Here is a 15,752-nt window from a genome sequence, read left to right on the forward strand (position 1 = left end):
TAATCCTGAGGCTGGCCTATTAAAAAAAAAGTTTAAGAACTAATTCTCAACATTTTCAAACATCATTTGTACTTTTTGTATCTCCAAATGTACGCTGACCTGTGAAAGATGTGATTAAAGAATTTTGACACGTGAGTAAATGTATATACCTTTCAAATCCAGAAGTACACTGTTCCTTCAGCTGTTTACACAAACTGTTGCTGTTAATGGTGACAAAAGGCACATTTCCATATTTAGAGGTCTCACATGGTTACTGTACGCATGCCTTTGCTGACGGAGCACAGAGAACTTGCAGTCTCTGACAGTATTTTAATAACTATCTTCATCCTCAAAGGGACTTCCTGTGTCTTTCTAAAAACATTTCTATGGTTAAGTGTATGCTTCATCATGTTATAGCATTAGTGATGTACGTACTTAACAGCCGTTATCCTTTGGCTAGATGTTCTAAATGCTAGACCTAGTGGTTTCCTGACTTTACTTCCAGGACCATAAAACAATAGCCTTTTTGTTGGAATAACAGCAGGGCTGCAACACACTGGCATCTATCTCATAAAAGAGGACCTTCGGGACTTTGACTCAAAGAACCATGGGCAAACTCTGCCAGAGAGGGTGGAATTCAACTGCACATCCAACAAAACTTCAAGTACATGGCTTAGCGAGTTCTAAAGTACTTGACATTACGTTTCTTGGAATTTATCTGTCTTCCAGTCCATACTCCAAGGACTATTTACGTATTTCACATTTCGTGTTTACGTAAAATGTGTAAACAGCCATTGGAACAAGGCCTGAAATCCAGATCCCTCTGAGCTCAGTATTTTCTTGCCTGTCTTTTTGCAGTATCTGTCCTCTGCAAAAGACAAAGCCTTCCATTCCCACTGCAAAGAAAGCACAACTCAAAACTTACTAAGAGTTGTGATGCAGAAGTCTGCTCCTGTTGTAAGTTCTTTCTTATTAGTAGCATCTTCCAAGGTAAGAAACAGCAGCTCTCAGCCATTTCTTCCATCATCTCTTTTGTGTTTCCTACCACCTGCACTCCAAATAACAACACGCCTGTTGAAGACAACTGTCAGGCGAGCACTTACGTTATGGGTACTCTCTTTCAACAATACAAAAACAGGACAAAAAGCCTTCAGACAATTCTTTACTTCTTGGGGCAAACTCGTGGCAGTTCTCTGGCTGCTTTGAACTCCTTTGGAGCCCATCTCCGCTCTGTCATTTAGTGTCCCAACTTCTTGACACCATCACAAGCATCAGGCTCTGAAAATCTAAAAACTAAGAACCCCATACTAACACTTTTTGCTTTTAACCTCAACACCTTTATACAACACCAGGATTTATTTTATTGAAACACCTAAACTAACCAAGACAATCAGTGCACCTGAGAACATGCACATAAACATCTAACTAGATTTTGTGAAACAAATATGGAAGAAGATAAATATAAATTTTGTCCCCAAACCCTCAATGCTAGTGCTGTTTTAGGCAACAGTGAACAACAAACTATGAAGAGTGCATTAGTTAAAATTAGATCTGTTTAGACATTTTAAGTCAGGATTTTACCCATAATGATGCAATTGCAGAACTTGCACAACTGATTTAACACAAACCAATACCAGTCCTCAGTGCTTGTGAAGTTTAGGCTTTTAGTTTTCACACAGTCATCACCATGCATGACCATACACATGGCTAGGCAAAATAACAATATAACAAAATAATACCAAAAATAACAATAACAGGCTTATTATCAAAGTTTCAGAGCTACAAAGAATCCCTGCCCTCAGTATCAACGATGCAGCAAAGTTTTAAGGTCAGAAGAGTAGAATGACAGGTAAGAATGGTATCCTGCCGGGACAAAACATTAATTGTTTAATTCTTTTGCTATCTCATTACGTTCCAGCCCACATTCTTTTCCCCCCTCCCAAAGTTATCTAAGCTGATTAAGGATATTCTGGGACACTTGACGCAGCACATTTGGACAGGGAAGCTCTACATAGTCTGTTTTTTCATACTGCTACCCATTTTTTAGAATCATAAACACAAAAAGGAACTCGCTCTCATATCACAGTTATCTTCTGGAGTGAACATTAGATGTCTTCTATCTTCCTCACAGGCAATCACACAAAGAGCTGGAATTTTCAGAGTCTTTAATCAACAAGAAACTCACTTGGGTAGATGTAGTAGTAATTCAAAATACAACAGAATGTCTTGAATGCAGAATCTCTGAATTATCTAGACTGACAGGATTTCATCAGGATTGACTAATGTAGACTGACAAGATTTAGGACCTGAGGGAATGGCATGAAACTGCATCAGGGAAGGCTCAGGTTGCATATGAGGAAAAAGATCTTCAAGAAGAGGGTGGTCAGAAACTGGAACAGGTTCCCAGGGAAGTGATCAGGATACCAAACTGCTGGAGTTCAAGAAGCATTTAAATAATTCCCTCAAACGTAGGGTTTGAATTGTGGGTGGTTCTGTGTAGAGTCAGGAATTGGACTGGATGATTTCTTAGAAATACAGAGGTGTTTATGTGTTAAGGAAAAAAAAAAAGAGTGAAGACATTTCATCTACATAAAATTTTATTACCCTTCAACCTTAGGTTAATACTCAGTTTCTCCAGGTTTAGCACGGTTTTGCTCCCCTAGGTAGACAGGTTTTCAACCGACTGTCTCTGACTGAAAACATCTAGGCTACGTCAGATTTTAGACCCAGCCTTTCATTAATACAGTCAGACACAAAAGGTCAGCTGAAACTCTGACCACCTGGAAGACAGCAAAGCCACAAAAAATCTGGGAGGGTTTTCATCAGTTATTACATTTGAAAAGAGAATCTTTCCTCAGCACTGATCACTAAATAGTTAAGAAGCAATTAAATTGCACATTCAAGAAACAGATGTGTTCTACATTTCAAGCTGCGATCAGAAGAACGTGCAACTATTTTTCAGCTGATGAAGCCTGTGGCTTTATCTTCTCGGCAGCTTCAAGGACAGATGGAAGGCTGACTTTGTCACCAAACTCTTTCTCACGATGCTCCAATAGAACACCCTATATAAACACATACACACACAAAAAAATAATCACACACTAATCCCAGGCTCCTCAGAGGAGATCAGCTGATAAGCAACTGAGCAATTCCAAAGAAGAAACCTGCCAGCAGGTTTGCAGTTACCTGTCTTCCTGCTCCAATCACATATACTCCTCCCAGAGTGAACCCTTCTCCTTCCAGGTTACCACTATAACCATTTTTCCAAGCACGGAAGAAATTTTGCCAGACACCAATGCGGAAGAAGCCTGACAGCATCATTTTTCGTTTGCGTGGGCCATAGAAGCTTCTCTGCAATTAAACAGAAAACAGCAAAGTGAAAAGCACTTTTCCTCCCAAATTAAATTCAGGAGACGTTACGACCCTGTATCCAAAAAGGACTGTAAAACAGAAAAGCTGAACAGGCAGAGTTGTAAAGAAATTGCACCTGAACTGATTTCTTACACACTACATGACTATTTACTTCCACACAGCCAACTATGATTACTGCCACCCTTCGTGTGTCTTTTGAACTATGATCCACAGCTATTTAAGCACAATCTACATCTACATCAACACTGTTGAGAACAAGAGTGCTTTGTGAGAAGTGCATTTTTTCACATTTTTGAACCTCGGAAATAAAATTGCTTTTTGAAGAGGTACTAAAATCCTGAAATTTCATCAACCATTTTCTTTAATCAATCTGTTTCCTTTTAACAGCCAGAGTGGGAATGGTAAATAAAGGCATCTTTTCATCAATTTTGAATATCAGGCATTCTTTTTCTTTCAGAAGCCAAATGATTTCTAAATATGTCCTCTGTACTAAGGAGTAAGCAGGTCTGTAGTTTTGCAGGACATCAGACTGGCAATACAGTATGTGTCTATGTAATTGAGCCAGGGGAGGTTTAGATTGGATATTTAGGAGGAAGTTTTTCAGCCAGAGGGTGGTGAGGCACTGGAACAGGTTGCCCAAGGAGGCTGTGGATGCCCCATCCCTGGAGGCATTCAAGGCCAGGCTGGATGTGGCTCTGGGCAGCCTGGGCTGCTGGTTGGCGACCTGCACATAGCAGGGGGTTGGAACCGGATGGTCATTGTGGTTCTTTTCAACCCAGGCCATTCTGTGACATTCTATGATAACGGGACAAGCCATATCATAATTTCAGCTGCATGTGCTGAACTAATTGTCTTCTACCTTCAGATCTTGATTCACACATTATTAACAACAGCAAGTCACAAGGACAGTGGAAGAACGGAATTAATATTAACAGACTTTATCTGTTAAGGATAAAGCAACATGCTATCAATGCATAGCTACAGAGCAGTCTGTAAGCTGTGCAGGAGGTAAATAAAAAGCAAAGCCAATTAACTTCTTGAACTACAATGCTTCCAAGCCCTTTCTCATTCAGAATACTTCCTATCTATATCATACAAGCTCTTCAAAGAGAACATCCATAAGCTTGTTATTAAGAAAAAAAAAAAAAGAAAATAACACCACTTTCATTGTACCTTTTCATCCAGAAAGATTTCTCCTTTGAAATAATGCTGAAAATCCTCAACTTCGGTCCCTATCTTCTCTTTTACAACAGCATAGAGAGGAACACCCAGCTTGGACAGCTGAGGTTTCAGAGAGGAAAGCTCAGAAGCCTCCTGTGGAACAAAAAAAAGAGCATTTCAGGCAGTAGATGGAAGTTAGAAAGCTTCACCTTGAATTTTAGAGCATCTGAAACACATAAATTCTAGCTTGAGGTGCAAAACGGAAACTCATCTGTAGGTTAGACATTAAAGATCTACTCGTAGGCCAGCCTTCATTAAGTTTACTGCAATTTTCTTCACTAAGCAAGAAAGAAAATTTTTGGACCATTTAAAATGCTAGAGAAAATACAGTGTTAATTCAAAGTTCTATGCTTGCTTTGCTTGTGCCAGAGCTTCAACTATTTTTTAAGCATTTACAGAACAGTAAAAAGATCCTGCCTGTACATCACTTAGCTTTCCCAGACCTAGGTTTCACATCCTTTTTTTCCCAAAAAGAAACACATCATAGTGATGTCAGGCTTTGTGTGAAGCACTTGAGCACTCAATGCAGGAACATAATATACAAGTCTGTAAGTAATGGAGTGAAAACGCACTCTCCTCCCTAGATTTCCCAGTGAAAATGAACAAGCAATTTCTTCATACACTTTCAGTATCTCAGAAGCAATATTGCTTTATTACTTTTTCTGGTGTATAAATACACATGGTACTGCCATTCATCTGCCTGCCTTCTTGTTCTGCTGAAGAAACCCCTGCTCCCACAGCTTATACAAAGGTCTCCAAGGCTTCTCCAATTGAGATCATTCATTCTTATTGGCCTCAAAAGAACTCCACATTTGTTCCAAAAAAAAAAAAAAAGAAAAAAAAAGGATATTTGCTTGAACAACCTCAGTCAGCTAAGTGCTATGCCTTAACTCAAAGGTTTGTGGGTGTGGGTTATCCAGAATTTAGGAAATATAAGTACATAGATAGGGCAAACAGACAAAAGACATTAGAGAAAGATATCAGTAGTTGAAAGGGTAAGCACAGCACTGCAGTTCACTACTCTTCATCTTTTTCAGAGGAAATGAAAGGGATGAATCAACATCAAAAGGAAACAGTAAGTAGGAAAGTGTAAGGCTTAAAGAATCCTTGCTTAGGCTTGTCACACCTTTCTCTTTTCTGTTCATAAATATCTGCTAATTATTTTTATGTTTTTCCTTGAACAAACTGCCTTAATGTTCTTCCTAAAAAAAAAAATGGGGTGGGGGGGAAGAGGGTGGCTAATGGTTATTTTATCTGGATTCTTTTTTTTAATACTGTTCAAAACTTTCATAATCAACAAAACAAGTTTGTATTGGGATGTAACAGCATACGTCTCTGAGAAATGATGTTCCAGCCTAAGCAATAGGCTCCTCTGTAACATAAACTCTGAGTCCAGGCACATACATGTTCCTTCTTGGCACTGTCAGCAAGAACAAAATTGGAGTTCCTTCCCAAAGTATAAGACAGCGGAAACCAACTGTGATAAAGGATGTCTTAGCAATAAGGATCAATATATCAGCTTAAAGACCAACGTATCAGTTTATTAAAAGGAATCAGTGTGTGTTAGTTCTATAACTTTCTAATCCAGCTTTTCCTGGTACGTGGACAACCTTGTTTTTCTCAGTGATCCTGTTTCAAAGAAGTACTTCTCAATAAGACTACTTGAAGTTGTCCAAAGAGGCTGTGGATCCCTGGAGGCATTCAAGGCCAGGCTGGATGTGACTCTGGGCAGCCTGGTCTGCTGGTTGACGACCGTGCACATAGCAGGGGGTTGAAACTAGAAGAGCATTGTGGTCCTTTGCAACCCAGGCCATTCTATGATTCTGTGATTTATCCTTTCACCCACCAGGTGCAAGGACTTATTTCTTGAGTTCCACATAAACCGTTTTGAGCTGTAGTGCACCAAGACAGAAACTTGCTCATTATGGCATTAAAAAGTAATGGAAATTTGCCAAATTGTGGAAGAACAGCTACAAGTCAGCCAAAAGTCACTGCAATGAAGCTGAAGGAAAAATAAAGGGGAGGAAGGTGGTGGTCTTATGGCCACCTTAGATTCAACTGTGCGTGCCCCAGAAGGACATTAATACACATTAATGAATTCTTGGAAAAAGAATGAATATGCATGCTGATGTACTGATATGTATGCACTAAGTGTTGAAATGTAGACCATGAACTCTGAGAAGGTGCACTTAACTTACTGAGCCATCTGGTACGCATTGTGAGAATTAAAGCAATGTCTGCTTTTTAACACCACATTAGAGAGTTTTCTTTCTCGATTTCAGAAGACAACTGTATTTTGTTTCTTGCAAAAAAACCCTGAACATCTACAGCTCACAGAGGAACAGTTTTGTCAAGTCAGCCGTACTGAACCATCCCACCAGCTTGAAGTTGGTGACAGTGGGAAAAGAAGCTGCTTTCCTACTACATGGAAACTTCAACAGACAAAAACAAAGCAATTATTCTTAGGAGAAAGTCAAGCATCAACTCACAAAAATGCTTTGGGTAAAAAGCAACCCAAAATAACTTCAGTTTAGAGAATTTAAAATGTGTTTGAATGACTTCCGCATCTAAAACACAAAATAATTCTTTGTCGTATTTAGCTGAGCAATACAGTGACTGCCTCTGTTAATAATTCAAAATTTTGAAACAAAAGCAAGAATTAGAAAATTTAAATCTTTCCCTTCCAAATTTTTCCTGAAAGAAAAAAAAAAAACAAAACAATTATTTAAATTCTACGAAGTGGGCTCTTTACTACTACTTAGAAAGACAGGTGTAAAAAAACCATTACTCAATGAAGTCTGACTGCATCGAAACAGGCATGCAGGGCATTTTCCTTCTATCTACATGACACCTGTTCAGTGGACGAAGTAGTTTAATACCTTCCATTAATTCAACACATATTTAAGCAGATATTACTGATGGAAGAAGACATCTTAATTAAATGGTTACAATATTAATTACTATTTTATGGAGCAGCGAGTAAGAACGTAATAGCTATTTTTCCTCCTAGCTATGAGAAAAGTAATGGCCAAGGTGCAGGTGCACGTTACAACTGCTTCCAGGCACATTTTACATTCAAATTGCATTCTAAGTGTCACTTTCCACCTCCACCCAAGAAGCCTAATGCCAGATTAAGGATCAAATCCTGTTTCTCAACCCACCCTGTTATGAACCAGTACCAGTCTACATAGACTGCTGGTGAGGAAACAGGGAGTTTTCATAACACATTCTCCTTACCTTCACAATCCTTGCCTTCCTGTCTCCCATTCAGCATCCAGAATAGTGAGAGAACCCCTTCAAGTGAACTGTTTATTTGCAGGTGAGCTTTATCTGATGGATTTCTGCCAGTCCAAACTTTGATTGCTTTTGACCAGAGAGTACCTGGCACATATTTCATACATCCAAAATAAATCTCTATGACTAGCTCCTAAGACTCATTAATAACTGAGTCTTGGGTAGTCTCCATTTCTGCTAGATCTCTGTCAGATATAAAAATAAAGCATTAATCGCCTCCAAAAAGAAAATACTCAAGACTCAATCTATACAAACCTGCTGCAAAGAAAACTAAAACTAACATATCGTTCGCCAGTAACCAGTTTGTGCAAGGATAGTGTCTTTCAGGTGCTTCAGATGTGTATGTTAACTATCCTGTTCACCTCTTCCCTTTATTCAAAGGGAATCCATACAAGTAGAGCTTAACTCATCCTAATTAGCCCCCAAGTTCAACAAGTACCTCTCTGCACAAAAATCATCCAGGTCTTCGCACAGCCATGATCACTGCACCATTCTTCTTCCACAGTTCACTTGCTTTGAATGTTCTTGGCTCTGTTTATAGAGGAAAAAAAGCATCAACAATAATATCAACCACCCTTATTTACAATGATTAATCCTTGAAGGAGCAACTGGAAGCATTGCAGAGAACTCCACATTCAAATACAATTCTAATTCTGCAATTCAGAGAAGTTTTCCATGTGTATAGCAGAGTATTACTTGTTTTACTTGCTTTAGTACTTCACATACTGAAAATTATACACATCAATTGAATGATAATTGTAATTGGTTTTCCTTCACAAGAATCATCTGCTATCAAGGACACTCAACTACTTCCTATAACTAGGAAAGACTAAGAGAAACTCTTTAGATACCTCACGTGGTCTGCATGAAATCTTGTATCCCCTACAGATAATCTCTGATTCAGGAAAATTAAACCTTCTACACACACTTCACTGTTCTTCAGCATTTCTAGCCTTGGTCATATAGAGGTTCTTTCCTCAGATCACATTTCAAAGAACAACAGCTCAAACATCCAGAATCTTACCTGATCCCAAAGTTTTTAGCTCTATCCCCTCCAAAAATTCTAGTGTTGCTTTTTCTGCCTTGGACAAAAATAAGTCAGTGTTGGCAAGCACAATCCCTGTTATGGCTGCACCGATGGCTCCGAGACCAACCGACCACATGCCCATAGTGAAGATCCCAAAGTCAGGTAGGAAGGACATGTCTAGAAAAAAAAAGAAACATCAGCTCTAATACTGAATACCGATAATGCCAGACAAGGAGAACTGGTAATATTTCCTGTTCCCTACAGTTCAGTGTATGAACCAAAGCAGGCACAGAGCCAAGATCAGAGCTCAGCAGTATTTCCTGCAGAAAGAAACATGTTGACTTGCAACCCATTTCATTAGGTACAAAAAACCTGACATTACAAACATGTCCTGGACAGCACTTTCTATATGCTGATCAACCTCCACTCTTACAAACGCAGATCACATCAGGAACAAACAACTTAATTTCACACCCACTGATCAGAACAGATAACACTGGAGTGGAAGCCATTAGATATGCTGGCTCACATCTTAAAAGCACTAACTGCTCGTTGTTATCAGCGACTCTGGTTTCATGGCAGTTTTATTAACCAGCAGCTCCCTGCTGAAGACTCCAATACCCAATCCTGACCTTTGCATAGGTTTCACAAGACTGGGAAGGGCTGACAGCCACCTTCCAGAGAGGGTAGAGGAAAGCAAGTTTAGCCTGGGACAAAATTCAAGATCCAGCTGTGAGCAAGAACTGGTACAAAAGTCACTGAGTTTTAGCAGGGTAAAAAGTCACTGCTCGTTTACATCACAACAGCTGGGTGTTACAAAGGGCTGCAGACCTCATAAGTCACTCAACTTTAGTTTTACATAGTATAGAGAATCAAATACTTTCTAGAGCCATCTGCAAGACCCCATTCCCAGACATGCTCTTTTGGTGACTACTGCTGCCTGTATATACAGTTTTGTACAGAAGATAATTTTTTTCCCCTATAAACATAGGAAAATCATCACTGTTTTGAACTGTGACTGGCAACAGACCAGAAACACACACCATGTTTACCTCCACAGCTAACTGCTGCTAGAATTCAGAATGTATAAACCAGGAGTAGGCTCCACTTTTTGTGTCAGACACATTGCCCAGAATTTTCCAGGAGAAAATCTATTTCCATCCTTAAAATTACTTCCAGAATGCCTCTGAGAACCAAATACAGTGAACTGCCTGCCTACCTGCAGAAATAGCTAGAAATATACTGAAAAAAGATTTTTTTTTCCTTGTAGCACCACATAATGCCATACGTGGTGCTGAGGAAGACAGGACCACAGTACCTCGAAACATGAAAATCCCAGAGCCTGAGATAGGCTGGGATTTCGGATGAGAAGCCTGAGCAGGAAACAAGGGCTGTTTACACAAACACAGTGCAGCTAACAGAACCTAATTTCATGGCTTATTTGTAACACAGGGAAACTCTCCTTGTCCTTATCTGCTTTGTCTACATACTTTTTCAAAGTGCTCATAAGGACAATTTTTGATTTGTGCATCTAACTCATATCAGAGACCATCCTGACCCCAGCTTTTAGAACAACCAAAATGCAATTCCAAGTGTGTTGCCCTGATGCTCCAATCTGCGTGGCACACCAAAAGGCCGTAGCCTCATTCCCTCCCAGACTCTCAGGATCCAGATATTCTTTCCCATCTTGACTGGTGGAGATGTTCTTCTCATAATTCTTAGTTACAAGAAGGGCTGGCGATAAAACTAAGCTGTATTTCCTCGTGTATTTCATTTGTGTACAGAAGTGCTGCCAAGTTTGTGACAACTACTAAACAAGCAACTTCCCGCTTAGCTTTTTCTTTTTATGAGCATTATCATTAGTGCTGCCACCATTAGCACTGCTGAAAGCCAGCTTCCCTCCATGACTTCACATCCACCCAGCTGTAGTCTCGATACAGAGATCATTATCTTCACCAACACACCTCTTCAGTCTAATTGGGCTCCTCGGGCTCTGCTAACTTAACAAAAAACTCATCCAGATGTGTCATCGTTTTGCTGTTTGAACAAGCAGGGAGATGGAATGACGGAATCACAGAATGGCCAGGGTTGGAAGGACCTCAAGGATCATGAAGCTCCAACCCCTCTGCCTCAGGCAGGGCCACCAACCTCCATGTTTAATACCTGACCAGGCTGCCCAGGGCCCCATCCAACCTGGCCTCGAACACCTCCAGGCACAGGGCATTCATAGCCTCTCTGGGCAGCTGTTCCAGCACCTCACCACTCTCATAGTAAAGAAACAGCAGAACGAAGAGCATAATTCTGCCGACTGTCCATCAGCCAATTAAATTTCCCCAGCATACCAGTACATAAGCCACTTGGCATGCACTGCACCGACTTTTCTCCCCTACCAAGCAACACCGCAACCCTCCGCCACCCTAAAAGCGTTGTCCCTCCATCAGAGCCTCTGCGACCGCCCCCAGCCAGGACTGGGCACCCCGAGCGGCTCCAGAAGGCGCGCACTCACCCAAGGCAGCCCGCAGAGCCCCGGGCAGCAGCGGGCGGCGGAGCGGAGCGCACTGAGGGACGGGCGGGCAGCGCCGGGTCTCAGCCCCGCTGCCTCTCCTCCTGAGCTACGCGCTCCGAGACGGCCCGAAGCGGTTACGCCACAGCAGCCGTCCAATCCCCGCCGAGCCGGGCTTAACGCTTCGATCGCTCCGCGCTCGTGAAGCTGAGAACGCAGCTGGGAGCCGCGCTGAAGTTTGTTGGTTTGTTTTTAAAGCCGCGCATTTTCACAGTAAGTGCCTTCCTTCTGTATGCGGCCCTTTTTACTTCTAACAGCCCTCCTCCGCGCGCCCAAACAACAAAAACAGCCCTGGCAACAACGAAGGAGACGTCAAGCTGTTAAAAAATGCCACCCGCCGCAGTGCTGAAGAGCCTCCTTTTCTCCAGAGCTATCAGAGCTCTCGGCTCTGCAAACATCTCCAGTCCTCAAAGCCTCCACAAGCGATGGAGCGCTTCTCTTTCCAGAGAGAAGCCAAATAAAAAAAAAAAAACTTTTTTTGTGTGTGTGGTTTTGTGGTGGCCAGCAGAGATTCCCAAGATAAGAGCGAGTTGTTTTCTGGTCTGTCAGTACTTAGCTAACCCAAATTTAAACAAGCTAAGTCTCAGCCCTGCTGTAAGAGTCGGTTGATGGTCTTCACCTTGTGTCAAGAAGACCAATTGAAACACGGTTCTCTAGATGTCTCATTTCCCTGCCACCCACAAATGTCATTAAGAGGATAGCTATCCTTAAACATTTATTTCAGAAGCATAAACACGACCTGCTGCAGCTGTGTCAAAAAACACTGGAAAATTTGTGTATTCCAGTTATCAGAGTCATGGCAGCACACAGATTTACTTGCATGCTTTTCCTAAGAGCAAGCAGAAGTGGAAACAGTCAGCCGGCACTGCCACAAGGCAGACTGCACTGCCACATATCCTCTGATCTTTGAAAGGGTAGATAATAGCTGGACAAGGGGCAAAGGTTTGAAGTTGAGGGAGGGAAGATTGAGGTTGGATGTCAGGGGGAAGTTCTTTACAGAGAGCATGGTGAGGTACTGGAACAGCTGCCCAGAGAGGCTGTGGATGCCCCGTCCATCCCTGGAGGTGTTCAAGGCCAGGTTGGATAGGGCCCTGGGCAGCCTGGGCTGGTATGAAATGGGGAGGATGGTGGCCCTGCATGTGGTGGGGGATTGTAGCTTCATGATCCTTGAGATCCCTTCCAACCTGGGCCATCCTGTGGTTCTGTGATCAAAAACTGCTCACACAGTTGGTTCTGACCGTTGCTTCTTCATCCCTTCTCTTCCCTCCCATCCTGAGCCTAATCTTCTTTCGGAGCTTTGTCACAACTTGCACATCCCAAACACAGGTTTGAGCTGATTACTTTTTTTTTTTTTTTTTTTTTTACAAGACATACCACCAGAAATGAGTCACCAGATTACAAATATCTTTGTAATTAGCTCCTTTTAAAGAACATTTACAACCCTCAGTAACCCAGTGACATGCTCATCAGGATTTGATGAGCTTTTAAATACCTTCAGGGATTGCAAAATACACCAACCTATCCAACTCCAAAATCAGCCTTGCTTTAAGCAGGGTTGGACCAGCAGTCCCTGCCAACCCGCAATGTCCTTTAAATGCCAAAATCAACACACACACAGCACCCTCCTAACATTCTGAAGACATGAATTTAGCTTTTTTTTTTTTTTTTTTTATAACCTTAATGATTCTTTTTCTTTCTTTCACTGCAAAGATCCTGTTACAAATCACTCGCTGTGTCAAAAGCAGCAGCCATCTTTCCAGGTTTCTTCCCAACCTGCACATTACACTGCTCTACCCAACTGGGTTGGGTTGGAAGAAAAAGTAGCTGTGTCAAACAAGGGAACCATACTCTTTCCTTGGAAAGGAAGACCACTGTTGAATCATGTAATCTGCTCCATTTGGAGAATGTTTTCAAGACATGCCACAATCCCACATCTCGTCTACTCTGTCCTTTTGAGTAGCTCTTACACTTGAAAAATCTTCCAATTTTCTATCTTCTGTGTGATATTCAGAGGGAATGGACTGCTCGATACCGTGCCTGGGAGAACTCAAATTTCTGCTCAACCAGCATGCAGAGATGCTGCGCGGTGGGATGAAGCACTGAAGCACAGAACTGCAAGAAGTACTTATGTGTAGATCCTACAGACTGAGCTCACAGCTGGGTCTGCTGAGGTCCACAGCTGAAAAGCTAAGCACCATAGTGGTCTGCAAAGGAGTAGAAAGTAGGGGAACACCAACAGATCTGCTATGGGGCCAATCCTTGCTCAGCAAAGCATGGCAAACACAGAACTGTGGGCCTGGCAAATGGCAGCAATTGCTCCCTCCTGCAGGAACTGCACAATCAAGCTCAAATTAAGACACATTTCCCTCGTATATTTTTGCTTTCCTCGTATTTCAGTTTCCACGTTCCTCAAATCACACTGTTCCAACATCAGAATAATTCACTACTAAAAGCAGAAATACAGGATAATCAATAGAAGTTTCTATTCCATCCAGCAGCGCAGCAGCAGCACCGAGCATCAACCAAGCAGCAGCACAAGGCTCTGGGCACACCCCCATTCAGAATCCAGTGCCTGCCTCTGCCTCCGGCCAGAACGAGGCCAGCAGGGCTCGAAGCAGTCCAAGGGGGTTTCCGAGGCTTTGCAGCCCGAGTGCACCAGGCATCGCACCGAGGCGCTGGGAACAGAGCTAAGAACGAAACACAGGATGTCTTTGTCTTTCACTGCGCCTACTCACTCTCCGTCTAAACGACGCAACAAAACGGCCATCAGCCAAAACATCACACCGCAAGGACGGACAAACCAGCCCCGCGGCCGCAGCCTCCCGCTCCCTCACCCCCCTGGGGGCAGCGCAAGGTCACAAGGCCGCGGCTGCGCCTCCCGGCGGGGCTGTCAGCCGGCACTCCCCCGCGCCGCCCGCCGCTCGGAGCGCCCGTACCGCAGCCATCGCCAGGCGCCCGCACCGCCGCCCCGGCCCCCCGGCAGCCCCCAGCCCCGCACTCACACGGCCGCCGCCGCTCCGTGCCGCCGCCTGGCACCGCCCCCGGCCGCCCTCTGGCCACGTGCTGCGGGGTTCGCCCGCCTCAGGCCGCTAGCGAAAGCTTGGAGAGCTCCGGCTCCATCCTTAATCCCTTCTTGTCCTCGTTAGGGTTTTATTAGCTTCTGACGAACCAGAGGGAAAGCCCCAAATACGTACTGTTTAAATATGTTTAAGGCAGAAAAAAAAAAAAAAAACCAAAAAAAAAACAAACATGAGCAAAGTCCAAGAATGCAGTGACCTTATCATTCAAGCATTTGATTAAGGGGGCACTTAAAATGCTTATATATACATCGCATTCAAGAACATACTTGCCCAGCTCAGCCCGCCAATAACATGTCACAACATCATCTAATGAGCAAGCTGCTCCTCTACTGCTCGTGGTCATTGGGCAACGCTCCAGTCAGCAGCTCTATGTGGGCCTATCTCCTGGCAGCCATATACCAAAAAATAAAGAGGTATGGCATTAGGCCCCACATCACACTGTGTCTGAAGGGTGCTGCCTGTGTGCAAGGCAGCCCTGGACAGCAGCATCACAGAATCACAGAACAGCTTGGGTTGGAAGGGACCTCAGGGATCAGCAAGCTCCAACCCCTGCTGCAGGCAGGGCCGCCAACCCCCATATCTAACAGTATACTAGGCTGCTCAGGGCCTCATCCAACCTGGCCTTGAACACCTCGAGGGATGGATGGACAGGGCATCCACAAGTTCCCTGGACAGCCTGTTCCAGCACCTCACCATCCAACCATCCCGCAGGACACTGTGATGCAGCCCTCCTGCATCACAGTGCTCAGGAAAGCCATTCAGATGTGGCAGACGGCAACTAAAAATAAGGAAAAGTCTAAGAAAAATTTGAGGCAGGAACAGCACTACTGATTTCTTGAAGGAGCTGGGGAATCTGGAGGACTGTTGGGTTTGGAGCTGCATCATTTCTTTGGAAATGCAAGGAATTCATGAGAGCAAATAACCTCTCCACTTTGGCTCCTAAACCAGCTCAGGTAAGTGCTCTGCCATCCCCAAACACAATACACTGAAATGGCTTTCTCACTGTTTGTGAAATACAATCAATATCAGAATTCATGCATTTCTGCTGTTGTGCCAGAGTGGTCTTCAGGAAAATAGCATCATGTTAGAAGTGTAATGGACAAACATACTATCACAGAATGGCCTGGGTTGACAAGGACCACAATGACCATCTGGTTCCAACCCCCTGCTGTGTGCAGGTCACCAACCAGCAGCCCAGGCTGCCCAGAGCCACATC

General features: G+C 43.2%; 1 protein-coding gene across 2 annotated transcripts; it reads right to left on the reverse strand.

Annotated features, from left to right (window-relative positions):
- Positions 1-2,558: 2,558 nt before the first annotated feature.
- Positions 2,559-14,634, reverse strand: PRXL2A (peroxiredoxin like 2A). Of its 2 annotated transcripts, none has more exons than XM_085229095.1 (6): positions 14,459-14,634; positions 8,891-9,070; positions 8,306-8,397; positions 4,525-4,665; positions 3,166-3,330; positions 2,559-3,041 (listed from the first exon to the last, which is right to left on the reverse strand). In XM_085229095.1, the coding sequence occupies exons 2-6, from the start codon at positions 9,066-9,068 to the stop codon at positions 2,931-2,933; spliced, it is 687 nt and encodes a 228-aa protein (XP_085085221.1). In that variant the 5' UTR covers positions 9,069-9,070; positions 14,459-14,634; the 3' UTR covers positions 2,559-2,930. The 2 variants fall into 2 exon arrangements, with proteins under 2 accessions (XP_085085221.1, XP_010712416.2); XM_010714114.4 differs by lacking the exon at positions 14,459-14,634 and adding an exon at positions 11,400-11,700.
- Positions 14,635-15,752: the final 1,118 nt, after the last annotated feature.

Source organism: Meleagris gallopavo, chromosome 8 (assembly GCF_905368555.1).
Source record: "Meleagris gallopavo chromosome 8, MGAL_WU_HG_1.1, whole genome shotgun sequence".
Classification (NCBI taxonomy): domain Eukaryota; kingdom Metazoa; phylum Chordata; class Aves; order Galliformes; family Phasianidae; genus Meleagris; species Meleagris gallopavo.